General features: G+C 35.5%; 1 protein-coding gene across 1 annotated transcript; it reads left to right on the top strand.

The window, feature by feature from the left end:
• The first annotated feature begins 4,501 nt into the window (after positions 1-4,501).
• Positions 4,502-5,474, top strand: LOC131605001 (uncharacterized). Its single transcript, XM_058877409.1, has 2 exons — positions 4,502-4,967; positions 5,158-5,474. The coding sequence occupies exons 1-2, from the start codon at positions 4,502-4,504 to the stop codon at positions 5,472-5,474; spliced, it is 783 nt and encodes a 260-aa protein (XP_058733392.1).
• The last annotated feature ends 9,739 nt before the right edge of the window (positions 5,475-15,213 follow it).

Raw genomic sequence — 15,213 nt, 5'->3', positions numbered from 1 at the left:
CTAACCCTAATGATTTAACCTAAGAAATTAGCCTAAAATTAAATTAAAGGAACCTAATTAAAAAACCCTAAAGTTAAACCTAAAATTAATTGATGTTAAGTTTACACAAAATTAGGATTAATGGTTTAATGGTTGATTACTAATTAATCGGAAACCTAATTTTAATTAATTAAAACAAAAGAAAAAAAAAATAAAAGGTGAAAGAGAAAAAAAACAAACAAATATGGGGCGCTGAGATCAAGTGTGGCTAACTTCTGATGGTCCATGGTAGGCAGCGTTACGGTGACCTTTGGATCTGGCATTGAGGATATCTGACGGTAGAGATGTGAGGGCATGCGATGGTCCTGAATAGATCCCCCACACTGGATTGATATGGCAAGCATAAAAAAAAATGTTAGAAAAAATAATTTGCAGCGCACAGGGGTCGAACCCCTGATCTTGTACACAAACCTTTGGCACACTCAATCCCCACCGAGCTGGATGCTTTTCGCTGTTAAACATGTACCTCTCAAACATTATATAAAATAAAAACGTTCAAATTTAAATAAAAAAAGAAAATCGCGCAGCCCATCTTCTTCACTCGTTTTTCTGCAAAATGGCAGAGACTTTTACCCATGGTTTTCAAGCATCACTATAGCCCCTGCAAAATCAAAGCTCATCAAAAACAAATTATAAATCGAGACTTAGGTTATGGATCGACTAGAAATCGTCCACTGAATCCAATGGAGCCATTAGTTTTGGCCAATTTCACATATTTCGCATAGCCCTAATTTGGGAGTTACAAACCCTAGCCATGGTGAATTACTTACTCTGCAACAAAAATACAATTAAGCAACCCAGAAATCATATACACACTCACACGAATACAATCATACGATCAAAATACATTCATGATGCGTGAATAACCATAATCGAATTGAAAAAAGTTTGGACAAACCGTGGCTATGGTTGGGTCGATCCAAGGAGCGTCGGACGATGGGAACGATCTGGTTAGCTTCAGAACATGTAGAGGAACCTTGTTGAGGCTTGGAATTGCTTGAATTAGTCTGGAAATTCGCTTGGTTAGGTCCCTTGTTCTCACGGTTTTTGAAGCTTCAACAGAGTTCTTTTTGCAGCCAATCCTTCTCCCCACGCATCTGAATAGACCCAAGTACTTATAGGGAATGCCTTAGGTCAACAAATATGAATTAAATCTTTCTAATTGAGAAGATTGAGATTTGATAGAAACTTGATTTTCAATTTTTCTAAAATTGGCTTTTTTGAATCCAATCTTCTACCAATCATGCCTTGCACGATTCTGATCAGATATTTGATGTTTAGATTACTTGATATGGCCCCAAAATAAATCTCATGATTTAATTCAATTCGTTCATATTTTATTTGATTTATTAATTATTTAAATGAATAAAATTCACATAAATAAAAATAAATGTTATAAAAATAAAAAATTGGACCACGAGTCTCCATTTAGCCCATGAACACGTTGGGGATCCAAATCTTAGGCCCAAAAGCTTAAAACATCAAAATTCAATACTTTGCATTTTGTGCATCTTCTAGAAAATGACAAACTTTAGTAAGCCATAACTTTCTCATTTTTGATGATATGAAAGTGTTTTTGATCATTCTAGAAAGCTTAATATGTCCTCCACAACCCACTTTGGATCCTTTTTTGCATTTGGAGATTTTATCTTGAAGATATGGCTCCTGACAAAAAACAGCTTTTTGCGAGCTTCAGAAGGACCTGTAATGTTTTGACTTATATCTCTTAGGCAGAAGCATTTCTTGACCTTGGGCCCAACATCAAAGTTGTACAAAATTAAATTTCCTTGAGAATTAGCTTTGGTTGAGGAATTTTTGATAAAGTATGAGAGAGATATGATCAGTCAAAGTTGGGTTGACTTTCTCCTCGAAACCCTAATTTAGAAGCTTGGACTTTTGATGATTTTAGAGCTTTTCTTGATGAATCATGATCAACTCTTGATCGAATGATGAATATTACTTCAAATGAAGGATGTTGACCAAAAATCAAGAGTTTTGATTGTAATTTGACCATAGTTGACTTTTAGGTCAAACTAGTCGACTGTTGACTACTTGAGCTGTTGATTTGAGCAATCTTGTGAATCAGAGCTTGAAAGTTGGCATGATGATCCTTTGAGGCATATGAGAGGCCATGAGGTCCACGTGAGGTGTCAGAACCTGATTTTACTTTGAGAGAAACCAAAACCCTAGTTGTGGGTTTAGGAAAGTGTGTACTTAGTCCAACCTTGAGCCTTTGATACTTGAATGAGCTTAACAGTAAAAATATGACGGGCAAATTTTGGGGAATGACAGTGTTGATGGAGGGTCCTTGTCTCATCTATGAACACTATCTATCTATTAGAGAGTGGAGCCCAAACGTTTGCCCGACAAGTGATGCCATTGAAGAAGTAGCAGTCTGGGTTTGCATCTCGGGTCTACCTATAGAGTATTAGGATGACCGTGTTCTATCTTTCATTGGTAATTGTATAGGTAAGACAGTGAAGGTAGACAAAAATACTTTGTCAAAAGAACATGGGAAGTACACCAGACAAGTCGATCTAACCAAACCTCTGCTAGCTATGTTCTCGATTAAAGATAGACATTACAAAGTCTAATACGAAGGTCTACACCTTTTATGTTTAAGTTGTGGCCTCTTTGGTCATTACAAGGACTTGTGCGATGAAAAAAAGGTATCATCAAAGTAGCTACAACTACAAATGATGATAGAGGAAAAGGGAAACTAGTGGATACACAACAACACGAGGAAGACGGCCCTTGGTCAATCGTTCAGAAAGTCAGAAAGCAATGTAAAGGAAAATAACTTGATGTTAACACGATGGAGAAAGGATCGTCAAACATAATAAACAAGTCTCACGCGAGAATTAATGGCATTAATTCCCATGCTTCTAGGAAGGGATCAAGATTTAATGTCATTGAAGTCGATGTTCCTGAAAACACTGTTGAAAGTAATGGAAATAAGACCACAGAAGATATCATAATCAAGGAGTCATTATTTCCAAATAATGAGGAAATAATGGTGGAGCAGAATGTCCCAATAAATAAAGACGGAAGAGGAAAGCTTTTAAAATAATGAAGAAAAAATGGCTATGAATAAGAGTCTTGAGATTGGCACACATGCAATTTCAAAATAGAAAAAGAAAAGGGGCCCACAAGGGAAATCCAAAACGGTTTTGGAAAGGATCTTTGAAGAAGGCATCTTGTCGGCGACAGTCACGGGGCTGACCATTAAGGAGAACAAGCATGAGAATTTGGACCTTGAGAAGCCCGCATTATAAATTTCCACTACTCAAGTTAATGGATTGGATCAGTTAGGCCCAAAATATCTTAGAGCCCAAGGATCTAATCCAGATAATCTGGATAACACATAGCCCAAAACTCTTGAACATATTCTCATTTCTGCCTCTTCCCTAAAAGATCGGCTTGCAGAGGGGAAAAAATCAGATGATGTCCAAGAGAAAGGTATTGGAGATGATGAATCTGACATGGAAGTGGTGGATTAGACACCAAGCGATGAGCTTGGAACAAATCTTTAATCCGTTTTTATGGTGGACCACAACTATAATATTTTTGTGTGGAACTGCAGAGGAGATGCAAGCAAAGCCTTTAAAGGAGTTTGTAAACAACTCTGGAAAGGCTCTAAACCTGATTTAGTTGCAATTTTGGAGACAAGAGTCAACCCGGAGAAGCTTAGGAAAACTTTTAAAGCTTTGGGTTATGATAAGTATGATTTCACTAAACTTAATGGATATGCAGGAGGCATGGCTTTAGCTTGGATCAGACACAAGATCAGTGTAGATATTGTAGAAAAAAACTTCCAATTTTTTCATGTTAAGATTAGAAAAGATCAAAATGAGGATTGGTTCTTTACTACTGTTTATGCCAGTCCTCGTGAGGAGAATAGGCAAGAGTTATGGAGCGATTTGAAAAGGATTGCTGACTCCATGAACAAAGACTGGATGTTAGGGGGGAGATTAAAATGATATTTTGAATGCGAGTGAGAAAAGAGGTAGAGCCCCAAACTCTCGCAGAAAGTGTGAAGCCTTCAGAAATAGAATTTCACATTGTAAACTGATGGATCTGGGTTTCACTGTTCACCAATTCACCTGGAGGGGGCCAATTTATCACGGGGGTCAAATAATATATGAAAGGCTCGATAGGGCCTTATGTAATGATCACTGGCGCATTCAATTTCCAGAATCTATGGTAAAGGTTCTTATTAAGCTTGAATTCTCAGACCACCACCCCCTTTCTGATATCTTTACACGACAAGGAACTTCCTAGTATCATCTCCAAGTTTAAATTCGAGAGTTCCTGGCTCTTAGAGGAGACTTAGGAAGAGATGTTGAACAAAATTTGGAATGATAACATCACTCTTAAAGAGAACCTGGATAATCTCACCAGCAGCATTCCTGAATGGAAATCCTACACGGTTAATTCTCTGCATAATTAAAAAAAGCGGATTATGAGGAGACTTGCTGGAATCCAGAATGCCCTTCATCAAGGGAGATTCCACCATGGGATGCAGTCTTTAGAAAAGGAGCTCCAAAAATATTTGTCTCTCATTTTACATCAGGAAGAGCTTATGTGGTTCCAAAGGTCCAGAGCCAAATGGCTTACAGATGGAGATCGCAATACCAAATACTTTCACATCAAAGCTGTGAAGAGAAGAAGGAAGAATAAAATTAGCAGAATTAAAGATGAGAATGGAAATTGGATTGAAGACAGTAATCAAATCAAGAGTTTGTCCACTTATTATTTTCAAAAGTTGTTTACTACCAACACTAATACGTGCGATTGGTTCCAAACAGAAATTTCTTATCCTTATATTGACATATATAGCTTATATATTTTGGATCAAGAGGTGAGTAATGTAGATATTAAGGAGGACTTATTTGATATGTCCCCGCGGAAAGCTCCGGGGCCAGATGGTTTCCCTGTCGGCTTCTACCAAAGATCGTGGCAAATAATAGGAGATTCTCTTTGCAATTTCATAAAGAATCTCAGGTAGAATCCTGAAAGCATTAGAGATGTTAACTCAACTGACATTGTGCTCATCCCCAAAGTGAAAAATCCGGTTAATGTTAGTCAATTCAGACCTATATCTTTATGCAATTCTAGATATAAGGTTTTTAGCAAAATCATTGTCAATCGCCTTAAAATCTGCATTGACAAAATCATCTCGCCTTTCCAAACCGGATTTATTCCAGGGAGGAACATCTAGGAGAATGTCATTGTTGCTCATGAGATGTTACATTCCATGCATCACCTTTAATGGTAGAACTGGTGCTTTTGTGATCAAGGTGGATCTTGCTAAAGCCTATGATAATTTGAATTGGAATTTCGTGGACAATGTGCTCAGTGAAGTGAACCTGCCAAAAAAATTGAGAAGGATCATTATGGAATCTATATCTTCTTCTAACATGAAAGTGTCTTAAAATGGAGCTGACAGTATGCCTTTTGCTCCTAGGAAAGGTATTAGGCAAGAAGATCCTACCTCTCCGTACATCTTTGTGTTGTGTATGGATAAGCTTTCTCACTTGAGTCAAGAAGCAGTTACCATAGGCAAGTGGAAAACCCTTAGAGCTGGAAGATCAGGACCCGCCATCTCCCACCCGATGTTTGCAGATGACTTGCTCTTATTTGGCAGAGCTACTAGAGAGCAGATGGATTGTGTCTCTAAAATTCTTAGTAAATTTTGCGATATGTCTGGTCAGAAAATTAATAAAGAGAAGACCAAAATCATGTTCTCTCGAAACACCTCAGTTAATACTAGAAGACTTCTGACTCGTCTTTCAGGAGTCAAGGAGGCCAAAGAGTTAGGCAAGTACTTAGGAATTCCTTTAACAGGTAAGAATCCTAAAAGAAGTGACTAATTTCATTATTGATCAAGTCAACACCAAGCTTGAAGCTTGGAAAGGTGCTTATTTGTCTTTTGCTGGAAGAGTCACCTTAGTAAAATTTGTCATTGAAGCTCTTACCACGTACTCTATGATGGCTAGCTCTCTTCCTAAGGCAAGTCTGAAAGAAATTAAAAAGGCTCAAAGATTTTTTATTTGGGGAGAAACTGATTCAGGAAAGAAAGTCCACACTATCAAGTGGGACTATATTGCTAATCCTAAAATCTTGGGAGGATTAGGAATTAGAAATCTAAAGATATGAACAAAGCTTGTATTCTCAAGCTTGGTTAGAAGTTAATAAATGGAGAGCAGGCATTATGGAGTCAAGTCCTTCAAGGTAAATATGGCAGTCAGAACAAAGATTTTCTCGATTTTTCAGCCAAGAACCATGACTCAACTGTGTGGAAAGACATTGTCAAGATTTGGCCAGATTTGAACAACATGGTGCATTGGAAAATGGGTGATGGAAAAAGCATAAACCTTTGGAAGGCTTCTTGGCTTCAAGGTGGAACCACTTTGGAGGAGTATTGTGCTACGCATAATGGTGAGCCTCAACAAAAGTATATCACAGACCTTTTGAATGATCATGGCGACTGGAATGTGGATTTGTTACATAGAATTTTCCCCCAAAACATCATTGAAGAGATATTAGCAAATAGCCTTCCTAGTCATGACAAAGGGACAAACATTTGCATTTGGAAAGGGAACAATACATGCTCATTTTCAATTTCTAGTGCTTACAACCTTATGAGATGCACTGATGATTAGAAGAGAATTTGGTAGCTTGAAGCCCCGGAAAGAATTAGAACTTTCATGTGGATGGTTAAACATAATAGCTTGATCACAAATCATTGACTTGCTTCCAGAAATCTGAGCAATCCATTCTGCTCTAATTGTCACCAAGAAGAGGAGACAATTCTTCATATCTTGCGTGACTATCGAAACGCAAAAGCCTTGTGGCACGGTCTGGTGAAAGATAAGCATAAGGAATCCTTCTTCAGTTATGAACTTCAAGAGTGGATCAACCTAAACCTGTTCACCATCAAAGATTCCAATTGGAGCATCGTCTAGGCCTTTGCGTGCCATAACTTATGGTATTGGCGGAACCAACGGACTCATAATGACGACTTCATTATGCTTGCTGACTTGAAGCAAGACATTAGCAGAAATGTAACTGCCTACAAATCCAGTACTGGGCTCAGCAGGAATCTTCAGAAGCACAAGAAAGTCTCTGAGCTGGTTTGTTGGAGACCGCCTCAAAAGGATTGGTACGCCCTTAATACGGATGGTACTGTCAAGAATAGTCTGGCTACAGGTTGCGGTGGTACAATAAGAGATCATACGGGCCAATGGTGTGGGGGATTTTCTCATAATATAGGGTCGGGTTTGATAATTGAAGGTGAATTCAAAGTTGTTTTTATTGGTCTTCATTTAGCTTATGATCAAGGTTGTCGAAGAATTCTTCTTCAAATGGACAACAAAGTGGTCCACGATGCTATTAATAGGAATGCTCATATCCCAAACTCCTGCAAATTTTATCTCAACTCTGTGTTGCAACTTCTCAACAGAGATTGGGTAGTCAAAACTACTCATATATACAGAGAAGCGAACAAGACGGCGGATGCTCTAGCTAATCTTAGCCTTGGTCACGAGAAAGGTACTCTTCTTTATGATAGTTGCCCAATGGAGGTTGCTCGGGCCTATTTGTCGGACCTGACGGGGGAGTCTTCTCCCCGCGTTTTTTGCGTGTAGTTGTTTTGTTTCAGGCTCTTTAGCCCTCCCTTTTATAAAAAAAAAAATTAAAGTCTCGGTAAAACTTATGCCTTTGAAAGAAAAATGAGAAGTTATTAGTTATTAGTTTTTTTATTATAAAAAATTATTTTTAAATGCATGGAATAATTAATGTATTTGAATAAAAAATTAGGGATCATAAATACTATTTTATAAAACTATTTATTATTTATAATTTGAAAAAAAATAAAAAAATTAATTGAAATAATTAAGTTGTAATACTTAAGAGCATAATATAAAAAAAAATTAGGCTCTATTATGTTGAGAGAGGACAAGACGTATCTTTCCTTGACGTAACGACTCTAAAAAGTCGTGGGGAACAAAGAGCATACAAAAGACGCAATTGTACAATACGTCTTACAAAAGTGGAAAAAGTGATGTATTGTTGTACCATATTGTTTTTTTACAAGTTTCCGGTCATTCTTCATTTGAGATGTACTTCTTATCTGAAGTTAAGAGAGCAATGAAGATACCATGTAACATAGACGTTCCAGAAGACAGTATCCTTCAGAGTCAGAAAGAAGTCTTCAGAGTTATAAGCAGCAGCCTATTTGAACGACAAATTCTGAATTCTGATTTTAAAGCATATATGAGCTGAAGTATGATCTTGAAAAGTAGCTTTACTTCAGAACATCTGTAAATTCTTTTTTTAATGAGTCATTTACCATTCTTGAGAACTGCTGATGTCACTTCAAAATTGAGATGAATAGTTTTTCTAATGTGTGATGACGCTGATGCTGGTGATTTTTCTAGACAACAATCCTAATCAGCCAAAATAGTAAATCTGCACACTTAAGAAACTTTTAGAGTAAAAAATTATTGCATAACAAATATATGTATTGTTATCATCGAAACTTAAAGATTGAGTGCAGAACCAAATCTTGTTCTAACAATCTCCCCCTTTTTGATGGTGACAAAACCATGTATTTTGATGAACAATGTTTACAAGGTAATATCATAAAAATAAACAAATCAGAGTTTAGATAGAGAAAATTCCCCTAATATGTATCAGCTTCCCCTGAGTCAAAGACTTACAAATTTTAGAAGGAAGGGATATCTGAGCATTATTTGGAAGACTCCACCTAAGTTAAACAATCTCCCCCTGAATCTAAAACTTAAGACTTTTTCAGAAATGTAGGGTTTTCCGAGCTTTGTTCGCACTTCATCTGATATTGTTATAAGTGTTCACTTGAATCAGAGCATCGGATATCAGAGTACTTAGATCTTTAACTATCAGAACTCATGTATGTTCATAAGTCATAATACATATTTTCATGTAACTCAGAACTTGGTGAACTAGATCAAAGTATGATAATATCAGAGCAAATGATTTGTAGTATAAGATCATTGGAATCAAATCATTTGAATTAGTAGTATCAGAGTGTTTTTTGGTTAAACAGTATCAGAGTCATTTAAGACTTGTGAACAAAATATTTCTGAACTTCATATCATGTATCATCAGATATATTTCTAATCAGATATTTCTGACCGACCATTAGAAGTTTTCTCATCTTTCTCAGGATATAATTTGTATAGTGTATTCCTGAATTTAATTTTAAATCTCTTTTTCTTTTTTAATTAAAATGTAAGCAGCGAGATTTGTTGAGAATAGACATTGATCAAAATCATCACTATATTTCTCCCCTTTTTTGTCATAATCAAAAAGTAGAAACGAAAAAGTAAAGAAAAAGATTTTACCATAATTAAACAAAATCAAGGAAAAGAACAGAGAGAGAGAAAAAAATTAAAGACATATTTTTAATGTTAATTTATTGATCAAAAACGCAAAAAACCAAAGAAAACAAAGTGACTTAAGATAATTTTGGAAAACATGAAGAAACGGGAAATTCTTAAGTTCTTAAGGGTTAGCAGAAGAAAATCATTTCTCCAAAAGTTTGGACAACATCTTTTTAGTTTCAGCATTTTGAGCATCTTGGTTGTCAAGTCGAGTTTTGACTTGCTGATGTTTAGTATTGACATCTTCAAGAGTTTTTATAAGTCTAGGGAATAAATTCACATTTGTACTTCATGAAGCCCTTTCAGTAATCTTGAGAGCTAGAATCTTAGCCTCTTCAGCTACTTTTTCACCGGCTTCTTTGTGAGCAGCTTCTGCGGCTGCAAGCTCAATAACTTTCTTTTCTTCTTCAAATTTTTCATCAGCCTTTGTCATCGAAGATTCTCTTACATGCTCTAAAATATCGAAGATCTTTTGGAGTTCCTCAGACATCCATTTGCTGAGAGAGTTCCAGCTGGAGTTTACTCTTGAAGAATCATTTGAGATGTTAGATTCTTCATGAAGGATATTGATTCTTTCTTCTGCATTATTTTTGAATAAAGATATTGTTTCACATAAGGATAGGACAAGAGGTTGAGATTCAGAGTTGTGATCTTCAGAGTTTTATTCATCACAAGGAATTTTTTCAAAAGAAGAAATTTCAGGGATAGGTGAATTCGGTTGATTGGATTTTAGCAGGATGGTGTCAATATAGACAGGTGATTCAAAGTCATAAGGGTCAATTGGATTGGTAATGGTAGAGTTAAGTTTAGATGGGCACATTTGAGCGGGGATTGATGTTGGTTTGGAAGTGGGAGAAAAGGAAACAGAGGTAATAGCCTTCGAGACTATAGGGAAAGAAACAGGGTTTTGTGGAGTTTCAGAGGAAGTAAAAATTGGTGGTTTGGTGGTTGCAGCGGTTCTGAAGGCAAAAGACATTAGTGATCAAGAGGAGGATGATTTAAGAAGAGATGTTTTGAACTTAAATTGTGGAAAGGTTGAGGTGGTTGTTGTTTGATGGATTGAATTATTTTTGGATTTTGCTGCGGGAGTAGTATCATTTGATGATGGAGATGAGAAGGGTGCTACAGTCACTATGGTCGAAGTGTGTGGAGGTGGTGTGGGTAAAGGTGAAATAATTGACCTCTTTGCAGAAATAGATACAGAATGATTAACAGGTTTGGAAACCTTACAATCAGATGCATTAGATTGATTCAGAGCAACATTCTCAGAGGGTGTTGAAGGTTGTCCTTTTACTAGAGATTTGAACTTCTTAGATTTCTTCTTTTGAGTGTTTTGACTAGAAAAAACTTTCTTTTACCAGCTGGAGACATGGGTTTTTCTAAAAGAGCATCATAGGTCATGATCGTAGTATCAATTCCTTCTACTTCAAGCATTTCGATGTAGGTTTTAAGATTTTCTGGATGATCTTGTTGTGTGAAGAGAGGATATTCATTGACAGGAATTCTTATATTTTTCACAGAATCATAATTTGTTGGAATGGTAGGTTTTATAGCCAGTACAAACTTCTCAAGATGACCTAGACCTTTAAGATTGTTACCATTGAGTGTTTTTCCAATTTAGGTTCTAAATCTTTGACAAGATTTAATTCACTCAGATGATCAATAAGGCCACTTTCTTTCAATATGTCTGATATGAGTCTCCCTAAAGGAACGTAATTCTTTTTGGATTTTCTAGTATCAACACTCATGGTTTCAATCACAATATCTCTCAGATAGTTGAAGAGAAGATATAAAATATTAACTTTAATGTCGTTCAAGATGTACTACAAGATGAGCTTCTGGTAAGAGTTGACATAGTCTGCGGAATTTGATGCAGGTTGTAACACCCCTTTCTAATACCCCAAATTAATAATAATAAACAAATATTCAGAGTAAACATGCATATAACAGGGGCGTCACATCGACGTTTTCAAAAACTAAAAGCTTTTAAAAACCAACAAACATACACCCATAAATATACAATGCATCTGGTCATCATAATAACACATCTTACTTAACATAATTCATTAAGAATATGCATACACATATAATTACATGTTATTCTCAATTAACATCATAATTAAATTAAACAATTGCCAACCAATCTTATTATATCATATAGACAATTATTTAAGCTTCAATATGCTTCAAACGACACCTAAAAAGAAGTTACGTATCAAAAGATACAACATTTCAAAGTTTGGAAAAGTTCCATACAGCAAGGTCCGCTTAGCGACCTCAAGCGCGCTTATGGAAATTGAAATTTCAATAACCCCGCTTCAAGCGGACAAAAACAGCAACGAACCACTTCTGAGCTCCGCTTAGCGAGCCTTCTTTATTTTTCAAACTTACAGTGTCCGCTTAGCGAACATGCGATTATGCAGAAAAATAGCAACAAAATCAGAACTACAAAATCACACACCCACTACTCCAAATCACTTCCAAACATCAATAAATATCAAATACAACCAGTATTAATCATTATTGAACCATAACACTCATCAAAATCATGTTTAATCATGTCAATCCATAGAAATTAGCACAAAAGTTAGGGTTCATACATTTTCATGAAATTGCAAAGATTGAAGAGATTCACACAAACACATACATTACCCAATCATAGATTCTACAAGAATTTGGATTCTAACCCTTACCTCTAGCTCTTAATCCACCCTCTTCAAGAATCTACTTCCTCTTCTCTTCTTTATGCCTCTTTTATCTTCTTTCTATCTTTTCTCTTCTAATTTAGGTTAACTCATAAAATTCTCTTCTAACTCTCATTATCTCATTTGGCTTAACTCATCCACTATTCTCATTTCTAATGAAACTAAGCCCCAATAGCTAATTCTAATATAATTCTACCATTTATTAATTAGCTAAATGGCATATTACCACACAATTAAATAACTATCACTCAAACAATAATTAAATAAAACACACAAACACAAATATCAAATAATCCTAATTAAATAAAATCTAATAAAAATAGGGTGTTACACAGGTCTATGATGAATACAACCTAGAATGATCTTGACCCAAACCCTAAGTCTATCATCAAGTTCTCCAATCTTGTAACTGGATGTTCCTTTAGACACATTTTTCTTATTTCCTTTGAAGATGGTTAGGATAATCACTTCCTTTAGAAACTTGAAGTTATGATTTGTGTGATAAACCCTTTTTCCTTTGACTCCTTCCATATCCACCAAAGTGGCAATATATTTTTCAATGAGGACAATTTTCTTATCGAGAAGATAGGATACAATGTACCTTTCATCTGGGTCAGCAAATCTCCAGAATTCTTTAACCATATAAGTGAAAACAGGACCATAAAGATGTTTGAAAAACACTCACCATCCTTGATTATCTAGTTGTTTCGTTAAATCTATTCCATTTTCTTTGAGATTCTCAAAATTCACAAGAAGTTCACAGCGAACTTCTAGTTGACTCGCTGGGGTTGAAAGAAGAACTACATCCAGTTGATCGAGAATATGCGGTACGCCTAGATTTTTAAATGTCGCAAGAGATTGATGACATGCAAAACCTGTTTGTTAAGGAGTGCTTGAATTGGTCTGTTGTGATGATTCTCCTTGTTTCTCAAATTGCTTGGAGAACTCATAGATCTCTTGTTGTTAGGCCAACATGGGGATGATTTCAGAGAAGGGATTTTAGGGTTTATGGTTTGAAAAGAATAAAGTGTGGGAAGTGAGTGACGTAGTGAGTGATTTATAAAGTAGTGAGTTTTAAATAGTTAAATATAATAAATACACAAGCATGACAAAGAGAAAGGCGAATAATGATGACTTTTCATTTAAAATCAGAAATCCCACTGCTCGATGTGTCACTCGAACAATGATGACAAGTGTCTAAACGAGTAAACAACCACACAAAATGAGAGGCCACGAGTTAATGTTCTCAATATTAGAAAAATAAAGAGTTTTCTGACTTGAGGTATTTCTGACTCAGATAGCTTTTAACTAGTAGAGATATCTGAAGAAAGAATTAAAAGAATAAATGAAATTTGATAAGAGTCTAACCTGATATATCTTATCATAAGATATTCTTACTTTTCTTATCTGATTTATTTCAGAGTTCCCATTATGTTTCAATAACATGGATTTCTTCGAGCTTTGGTATCTGAATCCACACATTTCTGAAGAACTTATTTAACTCTTTAAATTATTTTATGGTGAATCTTGTTCTGACAAGTTCAACTTTATCTTCAATAATTAGATCGTCTGATACTTGTTTGTTTCTGACTTTGTCTTTTTTGGATAGATAGAACTTCAGAAACCTTATTTTTAGATTCCTGCAATTGTTATTTTTAGATCTTCACAAACCTTCATACAACTTTGATTTTTTTGAATCAAGCTTATTAACAACAAGTCACAAATGAATCTTTAGACCCTCAATGTTTCATCGGTGCATATTCCATAGACTTTCAAGCAGTCAGAATAGCTTAAGTGATGAAGTCTGAGTAGCAGATCCAAGTAGCATTATGAATTCAAATAACCAGATAAAATAGAAGTAAACACATAATCAAGAAAGAAATTAAGATATAGATTAATTTTTTTCTAGATAGCCATAAATTTTTAGTTTCTATCTTGGTTAATCTTCTTGATTTTATAGCACTTTTGGTTTTAGTTTCGGATGGGCTTGAGATAGATGTTTTAGTTGACACATTTTTCTTAAGCTTATGAGTAAGTGCTCCTTTTTCTTTTCTTGTATCATTGACTACAATCTCAGCTGATATAATGCTAGAGCTATCAAACATTTCTGACTTAACTTCTAAGTTTTTAAGACTGCAACTCTTGTTCTTAAGAAGATTAAGATTTCTATTCAAGACTAGAAGTTCTTCATTAAGTTTATTGTTCTCACAAGACATGGATTCATAGGAATTCTTTAGTTCCTTAAATTCAATTTTGAGTAATGAGAATTTTTCCAGAGTTTCAAGATGAAGTAGTTAATTCTAAATGAGAGAGATCAGAAAATACCTCTTTGGAAAAATCCTTTTCTGTTTCCGACTCTGAGTCTGCTTCATAGTTTGGGAAGGTATCCTTATCAGAGGTTCCAACATAAGCCATTAGTGCCATGTTACATTTTTCTTCTTCTGAGTTGCCATTTGAGGACTTAGAGTTATCCCAGGTTGTCATCAACCCTTTCTTCTTGTCCTTGAAATTTCTTTTTCTAAAGTTTTCTTTTCTATGCTTTCTTTCTTGAGCTTTAGACATTCATTTTTGTAGTGTCCCGACTCTTTGCATTCATAGCACATAACTTCCTCACTTGATCTTCCATTATCAGACGTTTATGGACGATCTTCTCTATTTCTGGATCTTCTGAAGTTGCTTTGTCTTTTCTTCCAGAGTTGTTTACTTCTTCTGGACAAAAGTGACAATTCGTCTTCATCAGATAACTCATTGTCAGAATCTTCTAATTCTTCAACTTGGAAGGCCTTACTCTTTTCTGACTTAGTCCTTTTTGATTTGGACTTGAGAGCAACTGATTTTCCTCTTTTCCGAGGTTCAATTTCTTCAAGCTCTATTTCATGACTTCTGAAAAAGCTAACCAGCTCCTCGAGAGTTATGTTATTTAGATCCTCTGCAAGTTTTAGCGCCGTTACCATAAGTCTCCATTTCTTGGGAAGACTTTTGATTATCTTCATAACATGACCTGTAATGTTATAACTTTTGTCTAGAACCTTGAGTCCTGCGAC

This window comes from Vicia villosa, linkage group LG5 (genome assembly GCF_029867415.1).
Source record: "Vicia villosa cultivar HV-30 ecotype Madison, WI linkage group LG5, Vvil1.0, whole genome shotgun sequence".
Taxonomy (NCBI): domain Eukaryota; kingdom Viridiplantae; phylum Streptophyta; class Magnoliopsida; order Fabales; family Fabaceae; genus Vicia; species Vicia villosa.
Note: the sequence above shows the minus strand (reverse complement) of the source record. Positions and strands in the feature narration are given on the sequence as shown.

Bases quoted from the DNA above. Each gene is read 5' to 3' on its own strand.
- LOC131605001 (XM_058877409.1), top strand. From the start codon at position 4,502: ATGAGGAGACTTGCTGGAATCCAGAATGCCCTTCATCAAGGGAGATTC. The intron at 4,968-5,157 runs GTTTCCCTGTCG...ATGCAATTCTAG, and splicing joins GAAAGCTCCGGGGCCAGATG to ATATAAGGTTTTTAGCAAAA.